This window comes from Larimichthys crocea, chromosome VII (assembly GCF_000972845.2).
Source record: "Larimichthys crocea isolate SSNF chromosome VII, L_crocea_2.0, whole genome shotgun sequence".
NCBI classification, from domain to species: Eukaryota; Metazoa; Chordata; class Actinopteri; family Sciaenidae; genus Larimichthys; species Larimichthys crocea.
The window spans coordinates 29,183,621-29,211,245 of NC_040017.1; the positions used below are offsets into that span (position 1 = coordinate 29,183,621).

The 27,625-nt window shown below is 50.0% G+C and overlaps 3 protein-coding genes and 1 long non-coding RNA gene across 6 annotated transcripts; 3 read left to right on the forward strand and 1 right to left on the reverse strand.

Moving 5' to 3' along the window:
- The first annotated feature begins 9,001 nt into the window (after positions 1-9,001).
- Positions 9,002-10,829, forward strand: LOC113746016 (uncharacterized). The gene is made up of 3 exons (XR_003462562.1): positions 9,002-9,949; positions 10,236-10,354; positions 10,781-10,829. It is a non-coding gene; the product is annotated as an uncharacterized LOC113746016 (long non-coding RNA).
- An 89-nt stretch (positions 10,830-10,918) lies between these two features.
- ostn (osteocrin) lies at positions 10,919-13,326 on the forward strand. Its single transcript, XM_027280145.1, has 5 exons — positions 10,919-10,959; positions 11,333-11,419; positions 12,591-12,820; positions 12,903-13,030; positions 13,113-13,326. The coding sequence occupies exons 2-4, from the start codon at positions 11,333-11,335 to the stop codon at positions 12,988-12,990; spliced, it is 405 nt and encodes a 134-aa protein (XP_027135946.1). The 5' UTR covers positions 10,919-10,959; the 3' UTR covers positions 12,991-13,030; positions 13,113-13,326.
- A 545-nt stretch (positions 13,327-13,871) lies between these two features.
- Positions 13,872-16,449, reverse strand: wdr74 (WD repeat domain 74). The gene is made up of 2 exons (XM_010754928.3): positions 15,711-16,449; positions 13,872-14,709 (listed from the first exon to the last, which is right to left on the reverse strand). Exons 1-2 carry the CDS (start codon positions 16,320-16,322, stop codon positions 14,152-14,154), a joined length of 1,170 nt encoding a protein of 389 aa, XP_010753230.2. The 5' UTR covers positions 16,323-16,449; the 3' UTR covers positions 13,872-14,151.
- A 307-nt stretch (positions 16,450-16,756) lies between these two features.
- iws1 (interacts with SUPT6H, CTD assembly factor 1) lies at positions 16,757-25,571 on the forward strand. Of its 3 annotated transcripts, none has more exons than XM_027280142.1 (16): positions 16,757-16,951; positions 17,223-17,320; positions 17,793-17,875; positions 17,952-18,492; positions 18,571-18,627; positions 18,707-18,914; positions 19,038-19,095; positions 19,186-19,295; positions 19,535-19,685; positions 19,764-19,846; positions 21,057-21,186; positions 21,318-21,435; positions 21,510-21,621; positions 22,837-22,893; positions 22,968-23,079; positions 24,579-25,571. In XM_027280142.1, exons 2-16 carry the CDS (start codon positions 17,278-17,280, stop codon positions 24,702-24,704), a joined length of 1,989 nt encoding a protein of 662 aa, XP_027135943.1. In that variant the 5' UTR covers positions 16,757-16,951; positions 17,223-17,277; the 3' UTR covers positions 24,705-25,571. The 3 variants fall into 3 exon arrangements, with proteins under 3 accessions (XP_027135943.1, XP_027135944.1, XP_027135945.1); XM_027280143.1 differs by lacking the exon at positions 16,757-16,951 and adding an exon at positions 23,724-23,871 and having other exon boundaries at positions 17,077-17,320; positions 24,579-24,710; XM_027280144.1 differs by lacking the exons at positions 16,757-16,951; positions 22,837-22,893; positions 22,968-23,079; positions 24,579-25,571 and adding an exon at positions 22,295-22,806 and having other exon boundaries at positions 17,078-17,320.
- Positions 25,572-27,625: the final 2,054 nt, after the last annotated feature.

The window sequence follows — 27,625 nt, forward strand, 5'->3', positions numbered from 1 at the left end:
GCGATTTCGCTTACGTAAGTGAGTTGCCAGTCCTCGAAATCGTTTTATGTGACTAAAGGACCAACATCGATTCAAGACAACTCACAAGATTCTTTACAGTGGAGCTGGAGGCCACGGTGGATCCCATCTATAGTCAACTAAGACTCTAGAAAGAGAGTTTCTGAGGTGTTTTGGGTCCAATTACAAGAAACTTCAGTTGTCTGATTTAAATCAGAAATTGTGTAGGTCATCCAAACTTTTTATATCCTTAAGGCATTGCTTGGAGTGTTTAGTTAACTGGATTGGATTCATTTTCTTCCGTGTTTAGTGGCATTTGCGTTCAGATTTATTTGCCTCCTTGCTTTATTTTAGAGTCTGTCGCTATACCATGGTTGCTTTAGCCTTCTTGTTTTATTTTCTTTTGTCAGAGGTTTGCCCCATTAGAGTCTAGAGTTTCGTAATGAGCCTTGTACCTACTTCAACAAGATTGTTATTTTGAGGGGCTAAAGGAAGCAGGACAAGTCCTCTGTTAACCAGTTAGCCATGGCATTTGATTCAATGCTGAAGGAATCACTTCCTTAAATTTGGCTACAGCACTATCAGATAAACATCTGCTGTAGAAGCTTCTACACAAAGGCTTATAGTCCGGTAGTATGAACTCAAAGGTTATTAAAAAATGGTCAGACAGAAGAGGATTCTGTGGGAAGACTATTATATTATCAATTTCAATGCCATATGAAAGAACAAGATCAAGAGTGTGGTTCAGACAATGAGTCGGTTTATTTACACTTTGACAAAAGCCGATTGAGTCTAATAGAGAGATAAACGCAGTACTAAGACTATCATTGTGGTTGTCCACATGAATGTTAAAATCACCTACAATAATTACTTTATCTGTTTTAAGGATCAAGCCTGATGCAAATTCTGCAAATTCAGATAAAAATTCAGAATAAGGACCTGGAGCTCGATATACTGTAACAAATAAAATTGGCTGCAAAGTTTTCCAGGTTGGGTGAGTGAGGCTAAGGACAAGACTTTCAAATGAATTATAATTTAGTTTAGGTTTGGGATTTATTAATAGACTTGAGTCAAATATGGCTCCAACTCCACCACCTCGACCAGTACTTCGAGGAACATGAGTATTATAATGACTGGGAGGAGTGGATTCATTTAAGCTAACATATTCATCCTCCTGTCTCGACTTTGAACACATCAGAACCTTACATCAGATCAGTAGGTCCAGTCTGCAGGTACCGACTCCATGGACCAATCTGCAGTGTTTGACGGGTTTGGGTGGTTTTCAGGTCCACGGGCCTGTTGACAGCAGGTTCTGAATCCTTCATGTCTCCTTTAGAATCCATCAAAGGTTCTGCATGAAGGTTTTTCTTTGTCTGGAACAGGAAGTGAGGTCAGATCTCAGATGGTCTTTGGACCTGTGATCACCCTTGATTGACACATTGAGGTCACCTGTGGGTCGTTGAGGTCACCTGTGGGTCATTGAGGTCACCTGTGGAGGTCACCTGTGGGTCGTTGTGGACACCTGTGGGTCATTGTGGACACCTGTGGGTTGTTGTGGACACCTGTGGGTCATTGTGGACACCTGTGGGTCATTGTGGACACCTGTGGGTCGTTGTGGACACCTGTGGGTCGTTGTGGACACCTGTGGGTCGTTGAGGTCACCTGTGGGTCGTTGTGGACACCTGTGGGTTGTTGTGGACACCTGTGGATCCTCATGTGACTCTTCAAAGAACTAAGAAGTCCAGTTGCCTACGATGGCCTTCACCTTGAAGGTGTGGCCGTCATTTCCTTCCCTGGTGCGTGCTGGAGGTCACTGTTCTGGACTCATGACGACTTCCTGTCTGTGCGTCCTCCTCTGAGCTGAGCTGTGTTCACTTCCTGTCATTGTTACATTTGCATTAGCTCGGCTAAGCTAACGTAATGAGCTCACGATGAATGAGTGACAGCTAATGACACGTTACTAACCCGCTAACAGAGCGGAGGAGTCGGGTGTCACCGGGGCGGCGTGCCTCCCTCTGTTCTCCCAACAATACACCGACACTTACCTGATGACATCATTAGCTTCCTGCCCTCTCATTGGCTGTCAGCGGGGTCACGAGACCCTCAGGAGAGGTCAGTGTGTGGTGAGAGCGTGCCGCCACTGAAGCGTTGTAAATGTGTTTGTTGTGTGTTTGGACAAAGCGTTCTTAGAGGTTAGTGAAGCGTGAAGAGAGATCTGATACTTCCTCCTTCACCTGTCATTAAGTTACACACTGGAGCTAAGGCTAAGAGCTAGCATCAACCACAGCAACAGAACCTCTGAACCGGCAGTGTCCAGTCTAACAGTGAACACGGCGACAGAACCTCTGAACCGGCAGTGTCCAGTCTAACAGTGAACAGAGGCTGTGCTCCAACCCGGTCCGGTCCAGCTGCTGTGCTCGGTTCTGTTAGCATGCTAATGGCAGATTCAGTTAGCAGCAGCTAATTAGTGGCTAGGCTAAAGCTAGCATGATAAAGTGTGTGAATAAAACCTGATCCAGTTTGAATAAAGTTCTGAAACTGTGGTTCTGTACAGTGAGGCCCGGTCCACAGAGTCACTCATAGACTGGCTGCTGGTCTGTTCTGGTCTGTGGTGGTCTGTGGTGGACTCAGCAGGTCTTCAGGTTAATCTGGTTTAATCCTGACTGGAATCCAGTTTAACATGAACACACAAACTTTCATTACTTCCATATTAGAGCTGATTTAAGTCAGCGGATCACGAGCAGAACAGAACAGAACATCTGACCGGGTCAACGTGTGCATGAGTGTGAGCTGCAGATACTGCCCCCTACAGGCTGCAGGCTGCATGACACCTTTAAACTGCAGAACACCTGGAAACGCCTGGAAACACCTGAGATAGCCAGTCAGTCCACGGTTTGGGTCAGAACCAAAACATCCAATCAGGAGATCAGGATCAATGCCATCAATCGATGACACACACCTGCAGAGTTTGACCTCTCCAATATGACCGCCACACAGCAGGCTGCTTCCTGTAAGACCAGAACGGACCAGTTGAGACCAGAACGGACCAGGTGAGACCAGAACGGACCAGGTGAGACTTTGGTTGTTTGGTTGTTGATCAGTTGCGTGAGGAGTCTTCAGTCAGTTTACAGGCATGCTGATTGAATTGATTTACAGAGTCATGTGGTTCATTTGAATTTCAAGCAAACCAAGGAGCTGTTTTCAAGGTATTCCAGGACTTTTTAATGTTCTGACAGCAGCTGATGGAACCAAAACAAGCAGCTAAAAGAGGCTAAAAAGATGCTAACAACTGTTTTTACTATGAGACTGTTGATTAGTGAAGCTGTTAATGAATGTGCACACACACACACACACACACACTCGTCTGTTGTCTTTAACACGGGGGTCGGGGGGGTCCGAGTGTCTGAACATCAGCCAAGCCTGAAGGGGCAACCGGCGGGCCAACAACGCCGGTTGTCATGGAGACGGTAGTAGTGGTAGTACTGAGGGATTCCTCAGTGTAATGAGTCACCGAGTCCTTTAATGTGTGATCAAACACACGCGCTGTCCCTTTAAGAGGCCGATGGGACGTGACAGGACATGGTTAAAGTTCACCTGTCTGTGCAGGTAACCTGTGAGCAGGTACATCAGTGTTTACATGTCTGTATGCTAATGAGGGGGCGGGCCTAATCACATCTGAAGCAGGATTGGTCAGCTACACAGTCCTGATATTAGCTAAATAAAACTGTGTGTGTGTGTGTGTGTGTGTGTGTGTGTGCGCGTGTGCGCGCGTGTGTGCGTGTGTGTGTGTGTGTGTGTGTGTGTGCGTGCGTGCGTGTGTGTGTCTTGTCACCGTAGCGATGGTACTGGGCCAGAATGTCCTCAGAGAGCGTGCTCAGACCAGAGTGGAATCCACCAATCAGAGCGCTGCTGCCTCAGTGTTCGTGCTGTGTGTGTGTGTGTGTGTCTGTGTGTCTGCCAATAACACGCACACACACACACACACACACACACACACACACACACACACTTTCATGTTGAGTCCTTCAGCCAATCAGAGACTCTGAATATCAAAGTGATTTGATGAATCGTGACTCGTGACTCGCTCACAGTGACGGTGTCGTCCGTCTTGTTGAAGCGTCCTTGACGAGTTGTCGGACTGTGACCGGTCACAGGTTCGATCCCCGTGATGGACGCTGCTGTCAGCGGCCTGAGTGGCTCCTCTGATCGGAGACGCTGAAGCTCTCCTCGTCTTCATCAGCTGCGTGTTGATGGTCAGCTGGAGCTCAAAGAATCGACCTCTGTCAGACAAACTTCACCTTCTTCTTCTCAGAGTTCTCCGTCGTGTTCAGGGTGGAGGTCTGACGTGTTTGGTGACCTTGGAGGTCAGCGAGGACTTTCCGGTGTTGAACCAGCAACCACACCATCAACAGGACAAGTTTATTGACTTTGGTCTGTTGCTGCATGTTGGGACACTTTGGTGAAGTCCAAATGTAGAACCTGGACATGACGGACAGTCGGGTAGAGCTGAGCTTAGATGGGAGTCCAACAGGAGTCCGGTCCGGCTCAGGACGCGGGTCAGAACTCATTCAAGTCTCTGGAAGTTGTTTTTTAAACAAGTGAAACCAGCAGAGTCCTGGTCTGATGGTGTTTGGGCCACTGGTTGTACCTGTGCAGGTAGCAGGTGTAGCCGCTTGTCGCGTGTTTCAGGTTGGCTGAAGTTGGACAGTTTCAAACATCACTTCAGCGGTGTCGTCTTTCCAAACCCGGCAGGGTGGGCCGGTGTCGACCTCATCACAGGAGGGCGGGGCTTGGCCCGCAGCACGCCGCTGTCCATCAAACGCTCTGGAATCTGGTCGAGGCTGCTGTCAGCCGTCGCCTCGTGTCAAGCCGCCGCCTTCATCTCCTGCCAGCAGCCGCCAACCGCCGGCTGACGCCTTGATTACAGCTCAGGTCGCTTTAAAGCTCATCGACGCCTCCGCTCTTAACGTTTAACCTGTCAGAGCTCCACGTAACAAATCCTGCACGTCAACGTCAGATTATCGCACAGAGATACACTTAAAGGACGACTGTTTGAAGTCAAGACGTTGGTGTCAGACGATCACAGAGATAACTGAGTCTTAAAGTGCTTCAGACTTCTCACAGTCCGGCTCAGGTTTCATCTGAGAGCAGGTCGTTAACAAACCGATCAGGGTTTGTTTGGTCGTCTTAAAGTGCCCTGAACACGAGCCAAGAGGAACTACAGGACGATCGACTTCATCCTGAGAGAGACAATAAGAGAAAGAAGTCCTGGATCAGGATCCAGAGATCCTGGCAGAGTTCAGTGAGAGATGGAAGGGGTCAAGAAGTTCATGCAAGACCCAGGAGGTGTCCTCAAGGTTTTTAAAGGAGGGTTTGGAGGTTTCAAGGTTCCCTAAAGGTCAAAGTCTTTGAGGAGGTTACAGAAGTTGCAGAGTTACCTCGAGGTCCTTGTTGGGGTTGCAGAGGTTCTTGATGTTTCTGATTTGTTTATGTTCCTATGGGCGTCATGAGAGAGTCTCGGGGTTCTTGAGGAGAACCCAAAGGTTCCTGTGGGCGTCACTGGGGATGTTGAAGAGGTTTCATGTGTTACTGAGAAAATCTTGGGGATCCTCAGGAGCACCTAACAAAGTTCTAAGGTTCTGGAGAAGGTTTTAGTCGTCTGTATAGCTTGGTTCTAGATTTTCTGGTTTCTTGTAGGAGGCCAAAGGGTAATATATACTCCTAATACTAAATACTCCTAGAGACCGCCCAGTACTGCAGTATAAATATAAGAACCCAAAGGAACCTGAAGGTGTTTCAGGTTGCTTCAGATGCTTCATGAGGTTCCTGATGGACTGACACGACTTCTTACAGGATTGTGGTTCAGGTTCTTTGGATCAGGTGGTTTCCTTCGTCTTCTTCTTCACTTTGAATATTTCATGTAGAATAAATCTCATGATCCGTGTTTGACTTCCTGTCTGCTGCTGAAGTCTTCACCTGCACTGTACTGCCACTCTGTGGCCACAGGTGGAACTACAGCTCTTTCAGTCTTTCTGTCAGTACCTTAAATGGATCTCGGTTCTGGTGGTTCTGAGGGTTCTGGCCCTGCATGGTTGGAGTTTCTACTGCAGCTCATCCTGGACCGACAGACTAACGTTCTCCATCTGGACCCACTGATGCAGCAGAGATGAGAATCAGTTGCTGTGTAGCGCCACCATCAGGACAGACAGAGAACGATGTCACGTACATCATAAACCTGCTGGTTCTGCTGGTTCTGGTCCAGTTCAAACTGGTGTCAGAGTGTAACTGTGGTAAATATGTTCAGCTGTACTCGAGTATTTGTTCAAACTGTTTGTTCAGTTCCAGACTGGTTCTGGTTCCGTTGATCAGCTCGAGGAGACGAACTGGACTCGAACCTGAGACCTTTTTAACACGTCTGTAAACAAACGATGAAGGTCACCACTTCCTGTTTGAAAGACGTGAAAACAGATTTATCCACAGAGGTTAGCTTCAGGAGACGAGGACCGAGGGCAGCTACGCTAACCTGTTTAGCAGCTACGCTAACCTCTTGAGCAGCTACGCTAACCTGTTTAGCAGCTATGCTAACCTGTTTAGCAGCTACGCTAACCTGTTTAGCAGCTACGCTAGTCTCTTTAGTAGCTACGCTAACCTCTTTAGCAGCTACGCTAACATGTTTAGCAGCTACGCTAACCTGTTTAGCAACTATGTTAACCTCTTTAGCAGCTACGCTAACTTGTTTAGCAGCTACGCTAAACCTCTTTAGCAGCTACGCTAACCTGTTTAGCAGCTACGCTAACCTGTTTAGCAGCTACGCTAAACCTCTTTAGCAGCTACGCTAACCTGTTTAGCAGCTATGCTAACCTGTTTAGCAGCTACACTAACCTGTTTAGCAGCTACGCTAGTCTCTTTAGTAGCTACGCTAACCTCTTTAGCAGCTACGCTAACCTCTTTAGCAGCTACGCTAACCTGTTTAGCAGCTACGCTAACCTGTTTAGCAGCTACGCTAGTCTCTTTAGTAGCTACGCTAACCTCTTTAGCAGCTACGCTAACCTGTTTAGCAGCTACGCTAACCTGTTTAGCAGCTACGCTAACCTGTTTAGCAGCTACGCTAGTCTCTTTAGCAGCTACGCTAACCTCTTTAGCAGCTACGCTAACCTGTTTAGCAGCTACGCTAACCTGTTTAGCAGCTACGCTAACCTGTTTAGCAGCTACGCTAACCTGTTTAGCAGCTACGCTAACCTGTTTAGCAGCTATGCTAAGCTCTTAAGCAGCTACGCTAACCTCTTTAGCAGCAGCTACGCTAACCTGTTTAGCAGCTACGCTAACCTGTTTAGCAGCTACGCTAACCTGTTTAGCAGCTATGCTAAGCTCTTAAGCAGCTACGCTAACCTCTTTAGCAGCAGCTACGCTAACCTGTTTAGCAGCTACGCTAACCTGTTTAGCAGCTACGCTAACCTCTTTAGCAGCTATGCTAACCTCTTTAGCAGCTACGCTAACCTGGTCTGATGATCTGGTGACCATGTGACCTGCGGCGGCGGCGGGCTGATGTGCGGACGCCGCCTGCTGGGCCTCAAACCAAAACAGCGAGGGAGCGGCGAGGCGTGGTGTTGACCAATCAGAGCTCATCTTTCAAAGTAAACAGAGCGAGCGGGTGAAGCTCGCCGTGAGTCATCTGACCTCATCATCACCACGACGACGCTGCAGCAACCACCGAGCAACGCTCCTTTAACCCTCTGAGAACAAGTGGCAGACCAGTCTGCAAGACCGGGCCAAGACTGTCTGCAAGACCGGGCCAAGACTGTCTGCAAGACCATGCCAAGACCGGGTCAACACTGTCTGCAAGACCGGGTCAAGACTGTCTGCAAGACTACACCAAGACCACGCCAAGACTGTCTGCAAGACCGGGCCAAGACTGTCTGCAAGACTGGGTCAAGACTGTCTGCAAGACCACGCCAAGACTGTCTGCAAGACCGGGCCACAACTGTCTGCAAGACCAGGTCAAGACTGTCTGCAAGACCACACCAAGACCACGCCAAGACTGTCTGCAAGACCGGGCCACGGCCAAGACTGTCTGCAAGACCAGCCCACAACTGTCTGCAAGACCGGGTCAAGACTGTCTGCAAGACCAGCCCACAACTGTCTGCAAGACTACGCCAAAACTGTCTGTAAGACCGGGTCAAGACTGTCTGCAAGACCAGCCCACAACTGTCTGCAAGACCAGGTCAAAACTGTCTGTAAGACCGGGCCAAGACTGTCTGCAAGACCACGCCAAGACTAAAGACTGACGACGTGTCCTCGGTTCTGTCTTCTCTGTCCGTCTCAGTCCGTCTGTGTTCACCGGGACGTTGCTGAGCCCGGTTCTGTGGCCCGCTAACAGCAGATACTGAAGTTACTCTGGGTTTGGATCAGTGTCAGGCTGCAGGACCCGGGTCGGTTCTGGATCTTTAATCTGGTGTCCACTCTGTCAGAGGTCACATGACGTGATGGAGCGCTGCGTCAGCCATGTTGGCTGTAACTATGGGTGACTGTGTTGTCTCTGTTGTTGCCACGGCGATGGTACCGATGACGCGGGTCCAAACGGAGCCAGAGTGGTGACTCACCTGTCGCAGGTCGTGTTTAAAGTTCACCTCCTGATCCAGGTCCAGGTTCAGCAGCCAAGGCAAACCTCAGAGCCCAGAGAGACCAGAACCAGAACCAGAACCACCAAAAGCAGAGGTGGAAACTAACTGAGTACATTTACTAAAGTACTGTACTGAAGTACTCGATTACATCTCAGAGCTAGCTAGCTAACACGTAGCTACGTGCTTGACTGTGATTGGAGCACAGAGTGAAAAGGGGCGGGGCTTACACCTCTGTTGTTGCCTCATGTCCCACAATGCATCAGGAGGCGGCTTTAAAAGAGACGGACTGAGTGTGTGTGTGTGTGTGTGTGTGTGTGTGTGTCTATGTGTGTGTGTGTGTGCGTCTCTGTGTGTGTGTGTGTGTCTGTGTGTCTATGTGTGTGTCTGTGTGTGTGTCTGTGTGTGTGTGTGTGTATGTGTGTGTCTATGTGTGTGTGTGTGTGTGTATGTGTGTGTGTGTGTGTTAATCCACACAGCTGTGCTCAGTTAATTCATTGATCTGTTCTGCTTACCTGTATCTGTTCCCGTAGCAACAGGGAGGGAAGGAGGGGTAACATGACATCATCGGGGTCGTCACTAATTAAAGGGCGAGCGGCTTTTTCCGTCATTATTAGCGTGTTAGCTTCAGCATCATTAGTGTGATTGACCAGGTGTGTTTTCTCAATGACCCAATCCTCTGTCCTGAACCGAGGTTCTGACCGCCAAGTGGAGGGACGGGTCAAAGGTCGATCCGTCCCAGAGGGGGGGCGCTGACTACGGGACACGACTCTCAGGTCGCCTGGGCAACGGCAACACAAAGAAGGAAAGAAAAGATCACGAGAGACGAAGACACAAAACTTCACAAGACAAACTGGACCAGACCGGGTCAGAACCGGACCTGAGGAAGACTGCAGGTCCACGAGTCAGTCCATCAGTCTGTCATGTGTTTGTAGCTGCTGTTAGCTAATGTTGGCTCAGGTTGTTAGCAGTGGTGGACGTCACAGAGACTACGTCCAGGTTTTAGACAGTCTGCGGGGACGTCACAGAGACTACGTCCAGGTTTTAGACAGTCTGTGGGGTCGTCACGGAGACTACGTCCAGGTTTTAGACAGTCTGGTGACGGTCTTAGTCCCGCCCCTGGTGCTTCGATTGGCTCACTCAGCTGTCAGTGTGATTGGCTCATTAACAGGTAACGGACACGTCCAGTGGAAAAGAGGGATGGGACTACAGGAAGTGATGTCACAGGAGGAGCAGAGGCTGCTGATTGGACGAGAGACTCTCAGACAGCTGCTATAAAACCTGATGAGAAGACGGAGAAACAGACAGACTGCAGACAGAGCTACAACTCCAAGGTATGTGTGTGTGTGTGTGTGTGTGTGTGTGTGTGTGTGTGTGTGTGTTACAGGTGTGCTCAGGTGTTTACATTGTAAAATGTTTTATTTTGACTTTTTCTGATTTTCAAACATTCAAACTTTAAATTTTTTTAAGTTTGAATCCATGTTCAGTTTGTTTCATTTTCTCGTTAATCAAATCAAAGAAAACGTTGTGTTAACGTTGTGTTAACATTGTATCTATGTTGAAATCTGACACTTTCTGACACCTCTGTCTTCGTCTTGTTCGTCCTGACTCACCTCAAAGTGTTGGACAGGTGAAGATGCGTTCAAGGTGCATTTTACCTGTCAGAAAATCAGAAACTCTTCATGATTACACTGTGGATGATGCATTCAGGTGTCTGAACATGCTGCTGGAAACTCAAGGTGTGTGTGTGTGTGTGTGTGTGTGTGTGTGTGTGTGTGTCTGACAGCATCATCGGTTCACCTTGTCCAAACGTTTGTGCATCATCCAGAATGTGTGTGTGTGTGTGTGTGTGTGTGTGTGTGTGTGTGTGTGTGTGTGTGTGTGGAGAATGCATGGGCGTGCACATCAGCGAGCGTGCACGTGATGGTCGACAGAGTTTTATTTGCAGGGATGGAAAATGCTAAAATTAGCCGATGTTGCTGGACAATACGCTTCAACGTCTGCTGAGCTAAAAGAGAGTGTGTGTGTGTGTGTGTGTGTGTGTGTGTGTGTGTGTGTGTGTGTGTGTGTGTCCCACAATGCAGTGTGACCCCACTGTGTAACTATGTTCAGCTGTACTCGAGTATTTGTTCTGATTACATTACTCATGATCAATCATCATCCAGGTCCCCAGCAGCAGCTGATCTCACTGCCTAGTCCAGCAGCAGTCAGCCCAGAACCAGAACCAGAACCAGAACCAGACCCAGCAGCAGCTGATATCACTGCCTAGTCCAGCAGCAGTCAGCCCAGCTCGGCGTCTGTCTTTCAGCCTTTTATTTCACCAAGCTCTCACCAACCACTAAAAGTCAGTCCCACATTTACTCTTGTCCGGCGGCTTCTTGCTCGCTCACTCTCTCCTTTTCTCTTCTTAGCTTCCTCCGTCAGCGTCCTCTTCACTCTCTTCTCCTCTGCCATCATGTCCGTAGAAGCTGCTGAGTTACATTACCCGCTCATCCAGCTCCTGTTCTGGCACGACATCAGCTCCATTCTATATCAGCATTCCCTGCCTTTACAAACAGCTAGTAAACTGAACTAACAGCAGCTACAGTTGACAGATGGTTACTGTGGTGTATTCGTGTGCAGTACGAGATCACAGCTTTGACCTCTGACCTGAAGCTTCCGTCTTTCAGAACGTTTGTCTTGTGTTCTCTGAACGTTGTATGAACGTTTTGTTTCAGATGCATTTCAGCGGCTGTTTGGTCATTTCCTGTTTCCTGTCTGTGGCTCTGCTCAGCGGTGATGCCTTCAGGGTCCAACCTGCTCAGGTAAACTCAGCGTGATGACACATGACGTCTAGAGCACGCTGAGGCGTTCAGGTGCATTCGGAGGTCGGCTCGTTGTTTTTCCTTCTGTGGATCAGATGGAGTCCTGACAGCCAAAACAAGCGCTCCCCTCTGGGCGGGGTCATGGACACGGTATCAGATGATCAGCTGCTCTGTTTAGACTGGATGAAACCTGATCAGCTGACCTCATCAGACAGGAAATCACAGCATGCTCGCCGCCGGCGCTATGATGTCACTGATGAGTCACAACATGGAGACAGGCGGACCCCGTCCACCTGCTGAGGAGACGCCTGAGAGCAAATCAAACATCCCAGACTGAGACTGACTCATACTGATTATTCTCACGTATTACAGGAAGTTCAGCGCGCTGCCCCTCCCTCAGTTTTGGTCACACAAACACAAAAAAGGTATCAAAACGATCGGCTCGGCCGGGAATGTTGTGCTGTGACTTTTCTCAGAGTTTCACCAAACGGTTTTACCAGAAATCACCAAAAACCACGGCAAAGTTTACAATGGGTGTGTATTGGTAGAATGTTCCAGAGCTAGAGTGGAGAGGGAGAGAAACATTTGTCAGAAAATACATTTGCAAACGGCTCTCGTGGCCACAAATGTCACTCTACAGAAATAATTTCTACATAGAAACGTAGGAAAATTCGTGGGCTACGCAGCGATATCACTGCTGAAGCTGTCAGACTTATAGTTTTGGCGGGAGACGCACTGATGCTCCAGGATCACCCACCGACAGCCCCATCTACTCCCATGTAAACTGGAGAGGAGAAATTTCCCAAAGGAGCACGGGGCACCTGTTCTTTCTCTCTCTCCCCAGGTCACATTTTTTAACTTCACACACTGAAATTCAGCATTCACATGGTCGACAAGATGAGGATGCTCACGGTCATTTGGGCTTTTTGATACCACCTACCGTTTGGCATTAGTGTCCACTAGTTGGAGGGGCTTCATTTAGAGATTTTCTGTGTCTCTCAGCAGTCACTCACACACAGACAGAGCACAGCTGCAGTTAATTGCTCTGACCTGCAGCTGACCCTGGTTGCTCGGCAACCTCAAGCTGCCTTTGACTGACTTTGTTGAAGTCTCTGTGCTGCTGCAGTGTCAGTAATGATTGGTGGGCGTCCTCTTCGTCTTTGTGTTCCAGTGTGTGGACCGGCCCGTCTCGAGGTCCTTGGCTGGTCTCCGTCCTCGTCCCAGAGGGGTGAAGACGGGGGAGGAGCTAACGGCAAAGCTGCTCCGATTGGACGAGCTGGTGAGGATGGAGAATGATGTCATGGAGCCGAAGAGGAAGAGGAGTTTCCCCGGCAACAACGGCCCACTGGACCGGCTGACGGTCAACTCCATGGAGACCAAACAGGCGACGAGCAAGCAGAGGTGGGCCGACCAGAACCTGAGCTGTGATGTCATCACGTGGTGACCTCATCAGTGATGTCACCTCTCTTCTTTGTTTTCGCAGTAAAGTTGTCGAGTTGCCACGGCGACGAGTTAATCCTCCGCCTGTCGACAGGATTGGAATGAGTCGTCTACCAAACAGCCGAGGTTAGGCCACGCCCCCTCCCTCTGAGAGCCCGCCCCTCTGGACAGGTAAGACTCGTTAATGAACCTTAATGAGCTGAGTCAGCTTTAATTATTACGTTTAATTAACAAATAATTATTCTCTCTGCAGATGCATGAACCAGCCAATCACAAACCACCGTCACCTGCTAAGCCACGCCTGTCAATCACCCACGTCACCTCACCTGAACACGCCCCGCCCCCACACACAGCGCTGAACGTTTAACGATGGTGCGTTCAAGTGCTGCTCATACATCCATTACTCGACACGACAGACGAGTCTGTTTCATGATTTTACTAATTAAACTTCACAAATATCAAACTGACGCTCGTGTTTCTGATTTTTACCGTGTCGCCTGAATGTATCGTCATCTCTGATTGGACACAAACTGAACACATGACTGGAACTACGTGTCTTTAGCCTAGCTTAGCACAATGACTGGATATGAAGGGAAACTGTTAGCATGGCGCTGTGTTCACAGATGGTGTCGGTTCGGTCCAGTTAGAACCCGTCACTCTCTGATCGTCAACTTCCTGTTTAAATATGTAAATATAAACAGCCTCGACATGCTAAGCTAGGCTAACTACACCCTGATGTCGAGCAAACGTTCTTTAAACGTTTCAGCAGCGTTCAGGTTGTTTGTCATGATAAACTACTTCCTGTCAGATCAGCTGATTCAAACGCTGACTCAGCTGAAGGTTCCCTGAACGTTCTCTGTAGGTTTGTACGTTCTCTCAACAGCTGTGAGTGTTACCATGGAAACACAGAGTTCATATTTTTAGTTTGTCACCATGGCGTCATACAGGAAGTCAGACTGATCACATGGCGCCCCCAGAGGTCGTGACCTGAACAACAGAAACATGAAATGAACTGTTTTTATGTCTTTTAATGTGAAATACAGTCAGTGTTCCACTTCCTGTGCAGACTGTCCAACACGTTACATATGTTCATATATTTATATTACACAAACTGAAGCTGATAAATGTAATCGAGTACAAACGACCTGAAGCTCGTTAAACATATTTTACATACAAACGTTTGTCCAACGTTACTGAAACGTTCAGGTTCAAAATAAAACATGGAGGCTCTGCTGCAGCTTTAATAAACTCGAACAAACATTAAGTCAGGTTTGAAAAGTCCCACGCTCTGATCAGTCCTCAAACGCCTCTTTCTTCTTCTTCTTCTTCTTCTTGCTCTTCTTCTTCACTTCCTCCTCCTCCTGCTCCTCTTCTTCTTCTTCTTCTGTTGTTGTTTTCCTCTTTGGCGCCTCCTCCACTCGCTCCATGGCGTCCCACACCTCGTCCTCCTCCTCCTCCTTCACCTCCTGTGACCCCGCCTCCCCCGCCGTCTGCCCCGCCTCCTCTCGGCTGGCGAGCAGGACACAGTTGAGGCGAGACTTCAGGTAGACTTTGTGCAGCAGTTTTCGGTCCTCCAGGCTGTGGACGCGCAGGAAGCGGTCCAGGCCGCAGGACGCCACCACGGGCTGAGACGAATGACACTGCAGGGCGCGCACGCCGCCCGCCAGCCCCTTCAGACAGCCGCGCACCGCCCCTTTCCTCAGGTCCAACACGGCGATCTGCCCGTGAGTGTTCCCCACCACCACAGACTGACCACCAGGGGGCAGCGACAGAGCCGTGAGCGGGTACTCGCCGTACTCCACCTCCAGGACGGGACGCCGCTGAGGGGACGCCGGGTCGAAGACGTGCACCTGAAGACAAGACGGCAACGTTTAGAGAACATTAGGACAGTGTTAGGACAACGTCAGGACAACGTTAAGACAGCATCAGGACAACGTTAGAACAACGTATTGATAGTGTTGCTCTAGCGTTGCTCTAACGTTCCTCTAACGCTCCTCTATCGTTCCTCTAACGTTCCTCCAGTGTTGCTCTAACGTTCCTCTAACGTTGCTCTAGCGTTCCTCTAACGCTCTAGTGTTCTAACATTCCTCTAACGTTGCTCTAGCGTTCCTCTAACGTTCCTTTAATGTTCCTCTGACGTTGCTCTAGCGTTCTAACGTTCCTCTAACGTTCCTCTAACGTTGCTCTAACATTCCTACGTTGCTCTAACGTTCCTCTAACGTTGCTCTAACATTCCTACGTTGCTCTAACGTTCCTCTAGCGTTCCTCTAACGTTCCTCTAGCGTTCCTCTAACGTTGCTCTAACGTTCCTCTAACGTTCCTCTGACGTTCCTCTGACGTTCCTCTAACGTTCCTCTAACGTTCCTCTGACGTTCCTCTAACATTCCTACGTTCCTCTAGCGTTTCTCTAACGTTCCTCTAACGTTCCTCTAACGTTCCTCTAGCGTTCCTCTAGCGTTCCTCTAACGTTGCTCTAACGTTCCTCTAGCGTTCCTCTAACGTTGCTCTAACATTCCTACGTTGCTCTAACGTTCCTCTAACATTCCTCTGACGTTCCTCTAGCGTTTCTCTAACGTTCCTCTAGCGTTTCTCTAACGTTCCTCTAACGTTCCTCTAGCGTTCCTCTAGCGTTCCTCTAACGTTCCTCTAACGTTCCTCTGACGTTCCTCTGACGTTCCTCTAGCGTTCCTCTAGCGTTCCTCTAGCGTTCCTCTGACGTTCCTCTGACGTTGCTCTAACATTCCTACGTTGCTCTAACGTTCCTCTAACGTTCCTCTAACGTTCCTCTAACGTTCCTCTGAGCACTTTAACATCATTCAAACTTTACTGACACGTCACACTCTCAGCTCACCTGGTGGTAACCTGTGCACGTGACCACCTTGTCTGAGTCCGGGATGAACGCCATGTCTCGGACCCAGTGCGGCCTCCGTAGGTCCAGCCAGTCGTCCCGCAGGTTCTTTGCGGTGAACGCGGGGCTCTCGGGTCTCTGCAGGTCCCAGATCTTCAGCGGGTTGTCCTTCCCGCCGGTGGCCACCTTGTGCCGGTGTACCGGGCTCTGCCGCATGCGGCACACGTTCTGTCCCGCGTGCAGCTGGGTCGCGGGCTCGCTGCTGTCCTCCCTCCACACGCGCAGCGTCCCGCACTCCACGCAGGTGACCGTGGCGGAGCCGCTGAGCGCGGCCAGCCCGGTGAAGCAGCCCTCCGCCGGCTCCCCGCAGCGCCGCGCCTCGGTGAAGGCTCCCTTCTCGGTGCTGAACGTCCTCACGGTTCCGTCCACGGAGCCCAGCAGCAGCTCGCTCTGAGCCGGGTCGGCCCAGCACAGCGCGCGCACCTCCTGGTCCCGGCTCAGCTGGCGCGTGTTGCAGAAGTTAAAGGCCTGCTTCCGGCCCAGGCTGACCCCCTTCAGGATCCCGGTCTCCGAACCGAGCCACACGGAACACAGCCGGCTGGAGTCCGCCATCATGGACCGAACCGAACACACGTGCGGGTCCTGTGGCTGTGTCGCGCGACAACGACGTCACACTGTTTTTGTTTTTTTTAAATCAAACTTTATTGCAAAGCTGAACAGGAAGTCAACACAGAATACAAAATAAAACTAAATATTTAAAGTTTTGAGTTGATTTTTGTGTCAATAAAGAGTTTTTATTTATGTATAAGAGAGTATTTCTTTATTTAAACTGTAAACTCATCTCAAATACAAAATAAAAGACGTTTTATAAAGTGTTTTATTTTGAAAGTGCGCTTCATGTGGATGAACATGCCGCCCTCTGGTCACACACAGGAACTGCTGCCGTGTAGTTCCACGGGGCGACACAAAAAACTACATTACCCGAAGACACTGAAAGGCGGGAAAACGGGAAACACGATGACCTCAGCAAATGACGTAAACACGTCACCTCCCTTTGAAGAGTGCGACACAACACCGCGCGAGCAGACAATATTAATTAATTAATATTGATCATGATCTTATTCTCCTTTCAGCCTGTTTATCCTTTAGTTTTTCGCCTTTAAGAAGTCAAACTATACTACTGCTAACATGCTAACATGCTAAGCTATCAACGTCTCTACAACGTCACCGTGCGAGTACTTCCGGTAAACAGTTTATTTATATTTATTATTTATAAATTTTTGCGAAACAAACGTCACATTTTATTATTTTATTATTTTATTATTTAAAAAACTTTTAAAATACTGAGAGACATCGCGTCACTGCGAGGCGACATGTGCGCATGCGTATATGACGGGCGTCGCCTCCATTTTGGGTCTCGGGCCGCAGTGGCTGTTAGCTGTTAGCTGTTAGCTCTCACGCTGTTGTTCATCACTTTGTTTGTTTGTTTGTTTTTTCCCGCGTTTCACATTAAAGTCGCGTGAACAGGATCCGGTCCCGCGCCCAGAACCAGAACCCGTCTGAGACCGGCATGGACGGAGGAGAGGAGGACTTCCTGTCCGCGAGCCGCTCCGGTAACTGCGCTTTGTTTCCTGTAAGCATGCTAACTGAGGCTAACGGCTAGCCAGGTGAGCTCCAGGTGAGCAGCGTCAGTGTGTGCTCGCGCTCTCACCTGTCAGCCTGTTAGCTCAGCTAGCCTGCAGTTAGCCGTGTTGTTAGCTCCCCAGCGGCTCCGGTTCTACCTGAACCCGCCCAGGAGGCACTTCGTGCCGGTGGAGCCTCGCGCTGGTTCCGTTGAAGAGCTGAACAAGTTCTACAGAACTTATTACAACGTTCACACGTTAGTCAAACACTTCCTGTGAGTCCAGAACCAGAACCAGGTCTGTGCTGGTCTGTGTGTGTCTGCAGGTTCTGGCTCGTCTCTGTCAGACGTGGTAAAGATCAGACGTGTTCAGGTCCAACAGAACCGTGCGTGTCTGTGTGTGTGCGCGTGTGTGTGTGTGTGTGTGTGTGTGTGTGTGTGTTGACCCGTGTTCTGTTCTGCAGACGACGGCGGCGGCACTCCGGTTCAGGACGAGCATCACGGGTCGGACGGCGAGGAGCCGAGGAGCGACAGACCCCGGTCTGAGGTGTGTTCAGCTCACTCTGTGGTTCTGGTGTCAGGAGTTCTGGTTCCGGTCTGACCCGTCTTCTTCTGTTCAACAGGACGAAGGCAGCAACGACGAGGATCCCCCTGTCGCCATGGAGACGAGTGGGGCGGCCAGTGGCTCGGACCTGGAGGAGCGGAGGGGCGGAGCTGACAGTGACTCGGAGGCGGAGCCTCCTCGACCCGCAGACAGCGACGACGAGTCTCCGGTCAAGCGCAGGACGAGCGGCTCGGATGACGACGATGAGACGAGCGCCAAACACGGCGAGGAGGGAGGGGGAGGAGGAGGAGGGGGGGCGTCGCCCGCCAAACGGAGGGGGAGCAGCTCAGACGTGGAGGCGGAGCCTAAAGCCGCAGACAGCGACTCAGACAACGAAGACGCCAAACCTGCGGCGTCCAACAGTGACTCTGACACAGAGACGAACGCCGGACGCAAGGCGGCGCCGAGAGACTCTGAGGAGGGGGAGGGGGGAGGGGGAGGGAAGTGGAAGGCTGTGATGTCAGACAGCGAGGAGGAAGAGGAGAACGGACAGAGGAGGAAGAGCAGTGACGGCGAGGACGGGAAGGAGCAGAGAGACGACAGCGAGGACGACAAGCCAGGTGATGACCTCACACCAGCTCATTAACATAACGTACGCCGCAAACGCCGCGTCCTGATTGGTCTGTTTGTGTCCACAGTGAAGAGGAAGAAGGCGGTCCTGTCAGACAGCGACGACGACGAGGCCGACAAACCAGGTGAGAGCACAGGTAACCACGGCAACCACGACACCAGGTCAGAGACGGCCTCTAACGGTGCGTTTGTTTGCGGTCACAGTGAAGAGGAGCCGGGCGGTGTCAGACGACGAGAACTCGGACAGCGACGAGGCGCCGGGCGGGCCGGACAAAAGTCTGGCTGCCAAACTGAGAGAGCTCGGATCGGACAGCAGCGACGAGGACGACAGGACAAAGGTCAACGCCGAGAAGAAGGACGAGAAGGCGCTGTTTGGAAGTGACAGCGAGTCCGGAGAAGGAGAGGAGGAGGAGTAAGACCTCAGGACGCACGTTTGATAGACAGGAGGCTGTCCTCTGTGTCCTCTGACCTCTGTGTCCTCTGACCTCTGACCTTTGTGTCCTCTGACCTGTCTCTTCTCTGTGTCCTCTGACAGGAAAATGATCGCTGACATCTTCGGAGAGTCCGGAGACGAGGAGGAGGAAGAGTTCACCGTGAGTACGACCTGAACACTTCCTGTTTGTTCTATAACTCTTCACACTGACCGTCTGTCCTCGTCTGTCCTCGTCTGTCCTCGGCTGCAGGGCTTCAACCAGGAGGACCTGGACGGAGACAAGAAGGAGGCAAAGGAGAGACAACAACAGGTGGAGGAAGACTCTGACTCTGATGATGGCGTCGACCGCAGCGGACAAGAGTGAGTCAAAACCTGGACGTAGTCTCAGTGACGTCCCCGCAGACTGTCTAAAACCTGGACGTAGTCTCTGTGACGTCCCCGCAGACTGTCTAAAACCTGGACGTGGTCTCCGTGACGTCCCCGCAGACTGTCTAAAACCTGGACGTAGTCTCTGATTTTCTAAATGTCTCTGTCTGTGTGTGTGTGTGTGTGTGTGTCTCTGTGTGTGTGTGTGTGTGTGTGTGTGTCTGTGTGTGCAGCACCAGCTTCATGTCGGACTTCGACATCATGCTCGCTCGCAGGAAGGCGATGAACAGTAAGAAGAGACGTCACCGTGATGGAGGGACGTTCATCAGCGACGCCGACGATGTGGTCAGCGCCATGATCACCAAGATGAACGAGGCGGCAGAGGTCCGACGCCTTTCAAAATAAAAGCCTGTTCCTGAAGGTTGTGTGTGCTGTCCTTACAGTGTTTTATTTTGTTAACAGGAAGACCGAACTCTGAACAGTCAGAAGAAACCGGCGCTGAAGAAACTCACGCTGCTGCCGCAGGTCGTCATGCACCTGAAGAAGTGAGCGCGCCGCCAACCATTGTTAGCTCCACTCTGACATGTTAGCATGTCCTCAGCGTGTCTTTAGCGTGTCCTTAATGTGTCTTTAGCATGTCCTTAATGTGTCTTTAGCATGTCCTTAGTGTGTCTTTAGCATGTCCTCAGCGTGTCTTTAGCGTGTCCTTAGTGTGTCTTTAGCATGTCCTTAGTGTGTCTTTAGCATGTCCTTAGTGTGTCCTTAGCGTGTCTTTAGCATGTCTTTAGTGTGTCTTTAGTGTGTCCTTAGCGTGTCTTTAGCATGTCTTTAGCGTGTCCTTAGCGTGTCCTTAGCGTGTCTTTAGCGTGTCCTTAATGTGTCTTTAGTGTGTCTTTAGCGTGTCTTTAGCGTGTCTTCAGCGTGTCTTTAGCGTGTCCTTAGCGTGTCTTTAGCATGTCTTTAGCGTGTCCTCAGCGTGTCTTTAGCGTGTCCTTAATGTGTCTTTAGTGTGTCCTTAGTGTGTCTTTAGCATGTCCTTAGTGTGTCTTTAGCGTGTCCTTAGCGTGTCTTTAGCATGTCCTTAGCGTGTCCTTAGCGTGTCTTTAGCGTGTCTTTAGCGTGTCTTTAGCATGTCTTTAGCATGTCTTTAGCGTGTCCTTAGTGTGTCCTTAACGTGTCCTTAACGTGTCCTTAATGTGTCTTTAGCATGTCTTTAGCGTGTCTTTAGCGTGTCTTTAGTGTCCTTAGCGTGTCCTTAGCGTGTCCTTAGCATGTCCTTAGTGTGTCTTTAGCATGTCCTTAGCATGTCTTTAGCGTGTCCTTAGAATGTCCTTAGCGTGTCCTTAGCGTGTCTTTAGCATGTCCTTAGTGTGTCTTTAGCGTGTCTTCAGCGTGTCCTTAGCGTGTCCTTAGTGTGTCCTTAGCGTGTCCTTAGCGTGTCTTTAGCGTGTCTTTAGCGTGTCCTTAGTGTGTCTTTAGCGTGTCTTCAGCGTGTCCTTAGTGTGTCCTTAGTGTGTCCTTAGCGTGTCTTCAGCGTGTCTTCAGCATGTCCTTAGCGTGTCTTCAGCATGTCCTTAGCGTGTCTTCAGCATGTCCTTAGCGTGTCCTTAGCGTGTCTTCAGCATGTCCTTAGTGTGTCCTCAGCGTGTCCTCAGCGTGTCTTCAGCGTGTCCTTAGCGTGTCCTTAGTGTGTCCTCAGCGTGTCTTCAGCGTGTCCTTGGCGTGTTGTGAGCCGCTCCGTGTCTCTCGTCTCAGGCAGGACTTGAAGGAGACGTTCATCGACAGCGGCGTGATGTCGGCCATCAAAGAGTGGATCAGTCCACTTCCTGACAAGTCACTTCCTGCTCTGAGAATCAGGGAGGAGCTCCTCAGGATCCTACAGGAAGTGAGTACAGACTGCTTCCTGTTAGCACAGACTGCTTCCTGTTAGCACAGACTGCTTCCTGTTAGCACAGACTGCTTCCTGTCAGTACTTCCTGTGGTGGTCTTCAGTGTGTGATGCGTTTCCTGTCCCAGCTGCCCAGCGTCAGTCAGGAGACCCTGAAGCACAGCGGGATCGGACGCTCCGTCATGTTCCTGTACAAACACCCCAAAGAGTCCCGGTCCAACAAAGACCTGGCCCTGAAGCTCATCAGTAAGCCCCGCCCCTTCACCCGAGCTTCCTGTTTCCTGTTGGACCGTCAGGTGTTAACGTGTGTTTGTGTTCAGACGAGTGGTCCAGGCCGATCTTCGGACTGACGTCCAACTACAAGGGCATGACGAGGGAGGAGCGGCAGCAGAGAGACCTGGACCAGCAGATGCCCCAAAGACGGCGGCTCAGGTACGAACACGACCAGAACTTTAGGTTCTGACGACAACGAGCGCGAAACTCCGAGAGCGCGAGGCGACGTCTGACCACGACCAACAAGTCGTCTGTGATTGGTCAGTTCACTGAACACGAGGCCAACGAGGACAGACGACCCATGGAAAGGTTCTGTAGAACAGGAACCACAGACTGTCACCGTGAGCTAACATTAGCCGCGTTAGCTTAAAGCTGACAGTGATGGAACCTCAGGACGGGTTCTGAAGGTTCTGAGGGTTCTAAAGGTTCTGAAGGTTCTGAGGGTTCTGAGGGTTCTAAAGGTTCTGAAGGTTCTGAAGGTTCTGAGGGTTCTGAAGGTTCTGAGGGTTCTAAAGGTTCTAAAGGTTCTGAGGGTTCATTTGTCAAATTAGTTTGAGGTGAAGTGTCAGGTATCTTCTGCATATCGAAGCACCAAAATACTTTGATTCATCACCCTGTTTCTGCTGATCTCCTCCTCCTCCTCCTCCTCTTCTCGTTCCTTCTTCATCTCTTCTTCTTCCTCCTCCTCTTCCTCCTCTCCTTCTTCATCTCCTCCTCCTCCTTCTTCTTCTTTCTCCTTCTTCATCTCTTCCTCTTTCTCCTTCTTCATCTCCTCCTCCTCCTCCTCCTCCCCCTTCCTCCTCCTCTTCTTCCTTCTTCACCTCCTCCTCAGTCAGCCTCAGAAGGTGGAGAGGGCGGAGGAACCTGACGTCTTCTCTCCACCGACCAGGTCCAGTCAATAATCTGCATGTTTCACTGAAAGTCCGAGTTCTGGTGCCGCTCTAACACGACTGCTCTGATTGGCTGTTAACCACATGATGTACATACTGTGCTCTGATTGGGCGCAGACAATGATCTGTACGTGTGACATCAAACAAACGAGCCCTGATCTCCTCAGCCGGGTCGGTCAACAGAACCAGAGCCGTGCAGGTCTGACCCGTCTGAGGAGCTCTGTGTGAGGCCTGTCTGTGTGATCCTGGTTCTGGATGAGCTGAAGGACCAGGTCCAATCTCGGTTCTGGTGCAGGTAACAACAGCCTGTGTGTTTGCCTGCTGAGGCCGGCGGTCCGGACTCTGTAACCGGGCCGGGTTCAGTGGGCCGAGGTGTCGGGTGACTAACCGCTGTGCGGTGCAGAATGCTAATAATGGCATGGAGGCTAAGATTCTGTGTTGGTCCAGCTCGACCCAAAGTGTGTGTTCTGTGTTCTGTGTGCAGTTCTGGAGGGCAGACGCCTCGCAGGGACCTGGAGAAGCAGCTGACCGGCGAGGAGAAGTGAGTACACCGTGTGCGTCACATGTCCGTCCTGTCAGTCACATGATCTCACCTGAACGTCCCGTCCTCCCCAGAGCTCTGCGGCCCGGTGACCCCGGGTTCTGTGCCCGGGCTCGGGTCCCCATGCCCTCCAACAAAGACTACGTGGTCCGGCCCAAGTGGAACGTGGAGGTCGAGTCCAACAGGGTGAGTTCACGGACGAGGGAGGCGCTGTTTGAAGTCTCAGGAACAGGAAGTAGAATTCTGTCCTTAGCTAGCGCTGAGGTAGCATCAGCGGCTACCGAACACAACCTCTGAAACCAGCTAACGTTAGCTTCACATCCAAGCTAACTACGCTAACGTTAGCTTCACATCCAAGCTAACTACGTTAACGTTAGCTTCACATCCAAGCTAACTACGCTAACTTCACATCCAAGCTAACTACGCTAGCTTCACATCCAAGCTAACTACGCTAGCTTCACATCCAAGCTACGGTAGTTAGCTTGGATGTAAAGCTAGCCAAAACGGCCAGGCCCCCTGGATCCTCACTGTTAGCTGTGTTAGCTTTAGCTCCATCATGTGAATCACCTCGGTCCGGTCCGGTCCAGCTGCTGAGCTCGGTTCTGTTGCCTGCTAACGGCAGATTCAGTTATCTAATTAGCTTCTTTAGCATTAGCAGTTACATTTTGACTTCATTTAAATGATCGAGGTGAAACGTTTGTTTAACGTTGATTTAACCCCAGACAAACGTTTGAGTAAATGTCGCAGTTGATTGACAGTAACTTCTGGTGCTGGAGGCTGTGTACACAGGAAGTGAGGTCATTAGCTGCGCTGTGATTGGTCCTCTGTAGAGCTATAAGAAAGGCCTGAGCCTGCTGGAGAAACACAAGCGTCGCTTTGCAGAGAAGAAGAAGATCAACCGCCCTCAGGGAGCCGTGAAGATCAGCATCGAGGGCAACAGAATGCCTCTGTAGCTGCTGCCGCCGCCTGTAGGGGGCAGTAAGTCTGTGCATGGAGTGACAGTGACGCTGTGTGCTTCCTGTGGACGCTCTGCCCGGTCGTCAGTGACAGACCGAGCAGAGCGTCTGTCTGTGGACGTCTCGACACCGTCTCGACATGTCCCTCCAAAACCGACCAACCAGAGGCCAGCGCTCAGTCAAAACATCGTCTGACTGTCACTGGTGTCCAACTCGAGGGTCGTGACCTCGTTTAGAGACGACAACAAAAACATTAGCTTATGTTAGCAGGTAGCATGTTAGCATTCATGTAGCATAGCTAACGTTAGCGGTCAGCTAACATTAGCTATATCTAGCAGCATTAGCTTATGTTAGCAGGTAGCATTAGCTCCATATCAACTGGAGCTAAGTGGTGCTAGCATCTTGTTAGCTTTACCTTCCATGTAGCTAACTAGCGTTCATGCTAATGTTAGCAACCGGCTACATTAGCTTTATTCCAAAAGCTACGAGATTAGCTTGTGTTATCAGTTCACTACTTCCTGTCCTGGCTCCAGTGTTTGTGGGCGCTCACTAACAGGTGGAGGTCTCATCCCGACCTGAAGGTTCTGGTGGTCTCACCCTGTTCTGAAGGTTCTGGTGGTGCTGTGGGTTATCTGTGAGGTTTGAGCTCTGCATGACTCTGCAGTGATGAAGCAGCAGCTTCAGTCCAGTCTGTAACGTTCTGACCCGCTTGTTCTGTTTGCTCCTCAGGGCCCGATGAAGAAGGGCATGTCCCGGGTCGATAAACAGATGCGTAGATTTGCAGACATCCGGCGCCTGACGAAGCCGGGTCACGCTGTGAAGATCAGCGTGGAGGGGAACCGGATGCCGCTCTGATTTTAGCCTCCATAGGATTTATTTTTCTTTTTAATGTGTCGATCCTTCTCAGGTCTAGACCCGCCTCCTGACGGGCCGAGGTCCGTCTGACTTGATGAGTCAGAACTTCTGAATTTACAGGAAATGCTAAAGGAAAAAAGTTTCAGATCCTCCTGAAATGATCTGAAAGGTCACTGTTAATGATGCTAGCAGTTAGCTACATTAGCTCCAAGCCAGCTAATTAGCATTCATGTTCAAAGTAAGCTAATGCTAGGAGTGAGCCCATTGAGATGTGATGGACAGTGATAGCTTATGCTAATGTAAGCAGGTGCTTTATGTGAAGCTAATGTTAGCAAACAGCTACATTAGCAAACTCAGATTTCTTTCATATTACCTGTCTGAGCTAATGTTAGCATTTAGCATTTTTAACTCCACACCAACGGCATCCTTAATGCTAGCTCATGCTACAGCTACATTAGCATCATGTCTGAAGGTTTAAAGTGAAAATCAAGATCATGCTAACATCTTTAACGTTAGCATGCTGAAGCTAACGTTAGCATGCTGAAGCTAACGCGTCCTGATTGGTTGGATTTTGTTGATTAAAAACTGACCTGAGATCATTTCAGAGACACTTTGAACTTTTTTGTCCGTCAGGTTCTTTAAACGTTTTTGAAATGTTTCTGATCAAACTCCTCGAGCTGACCTCCTCCTCGCTCTTTTTTGTCCCTCCTCTGCTCCTGTACAGAAGTCTGTAAACTGTCTGCAGGTCCACACACATTCTGGATCATCAGGTCCAGGTCCTGGTTCTGGTCCAGAGTCTGTGCTGTCTGTGTTGTGGATCAGATGATTTTCTTAATAAAGACTCAAAGACACAAACTGAACTCTGATTCCTGAACACGAGCTAACCACAGTTAGCGCTTCACTACTTAGCAATCTGTACATCAAGTCACGGTCGTTAATGTTAGCAGCTAGCTAATGTTAGCTTTACATCCAAGCCAGCTAAGATGGCTAATGTTAGCTGTTAGCTACATTAGCTTTATCTGAGAAATAGCTTAACTGTAACTTTAGCTTATATTATCAGTTAGCTATGCTAGCTTTCTCCCCAAACTAGCGATTAACTTATGTAAGCAGTTAGCTACATTAGCATTAGCACCAAACCAATTGTAGCTTTGTTATATTAGCTTTGCCTACAAGCTAGCTTATTAGCTTTCATCATCATCTCAGAGCTAAAGGTAGCATTAGCTAATGTTAGCAGGGAGTTGACTTTGAGCTAAAGGTAGCATTAGCTGATGTTAGCATCGTTAGCTTCAGCTCCAGTCAGTTAGCGGTGAGGCTAAAGAAATGGGCGGGACTTTGGAGGCGTTTCATTGGATGTAAAATTAGTGCACGCCCCCGAGTGCATGATGACGTCATCAACAATCTTTTTAACGTTTCATCAGGAAGTGACAAACTAAAATGATGACGTCACGCAGGTACGTTTGTTTCGGTTTTTTTCCTCCCTGAAGTCAAAAGTTAACACCGGAAGTGCGGAGAGCGGGGCTGTGATTGGCTGAGAGCGCTCTCAGCCCCGCCCCCCGTCGGAATCACGGAAAAGTTGAAAACAACAAACAAACAAACATGGCGGCGGGGAGGAGACCCGGAGCGCTGACACGGAGCTGAGCGGAACATCTGGCCGGTGTGTGAGCGTCTGTCTGCGGGGACTCGGCATGCAGCAGCCCGGGCTGCGGGCACCGAGCCGGGAGGGCTGGAAGAGAGACATCGTCCGACAGCTGAAGCACCGAGACCAGAACCAGCACGCCATGTTCACGGACCTGATCCGGTTCTGTACGGACACACACACACACACACACACAGTGTTTATAACTGTGTTCACACATCAGCTGTTTAAAGAGTTTGAACAGGTGAACTAAACTCTGACAGAGTTTAGTTCACCTGTTCAAACTCCCTCAGGTGACCTGATGCAGGTGTGCCCTCAGGTCTGTCAGGTAACATCAGTCAGTACATTGTGTCGTAGCTTTTCACAATAAGAGTCATAATAAGAATGTCCACAGGAAGTTAAAGAAAACGTTACTGTAACATTACATCAACGTAACGTTAACGTGACGTGTAGGTCTGGGCGGATGATGTCAGAGTCAGGTGTTGTTGATGAGGCCAGCAGCAGACAGAAGAGGTTCTGGTTCTGGGTCAGCCTCAGAGACCCGGACACTGCCAGCCAATCAGCTTGTGAGCAGAGAGAGAGACCAGCTCCAGGTCACCTGGCGCTCGGTGTCTCACCTGGCGCTCGGTGTCTCACCTGTAGAGTGGACAGAAACAAACTGAAGTCAGTGACTCGTCTCTGTCGACTTCCTGTATTTCCTTATTTTGATTCACTGCGACAGGAAGTTGTCTAAACCACACATTGTTCCACTTCCTCTGAGCACTGACTCACCGTGCGTCTCCTGGTTCATCATCTGTGAACACGACACTGAAAAACAGCTGACTCAAAGTCACCCACAAGAGAAATGCTTTTATTTTGAAAAACAGATCCACAAAACTGGACTTTTATTTTGTAATTTTTAAATCCATCAGATTTCGTTAGCAGTTAGCTCTGAAGCTAACGTTAGTCTCCTCTGTGTTTCAGACACTCAGCTGTTGGACAAAACCAGTCTGGCCAAAGGAATCCTGAGCCGCTCCGCCAGGTAACTCACCTGAACACACCTGAACTCACCTGAACGCACCTGAACACACCTGAACTCACCTAAACGCACCTGAACACACCTGAACACACCTGAACTCATGTAAACACACCTGAACACACCTGAACACACCTGAACGCACCTGAACACACCTGACAGTCACTGGTGAGTGTTTGTTTTGTGCATCCAGGCGTCCCTCCGCTGACAGCAGCTCCATCATGACTCTGCTTCACCGAAACAACCAGCTGAAGAAGACAACAGGAGAGG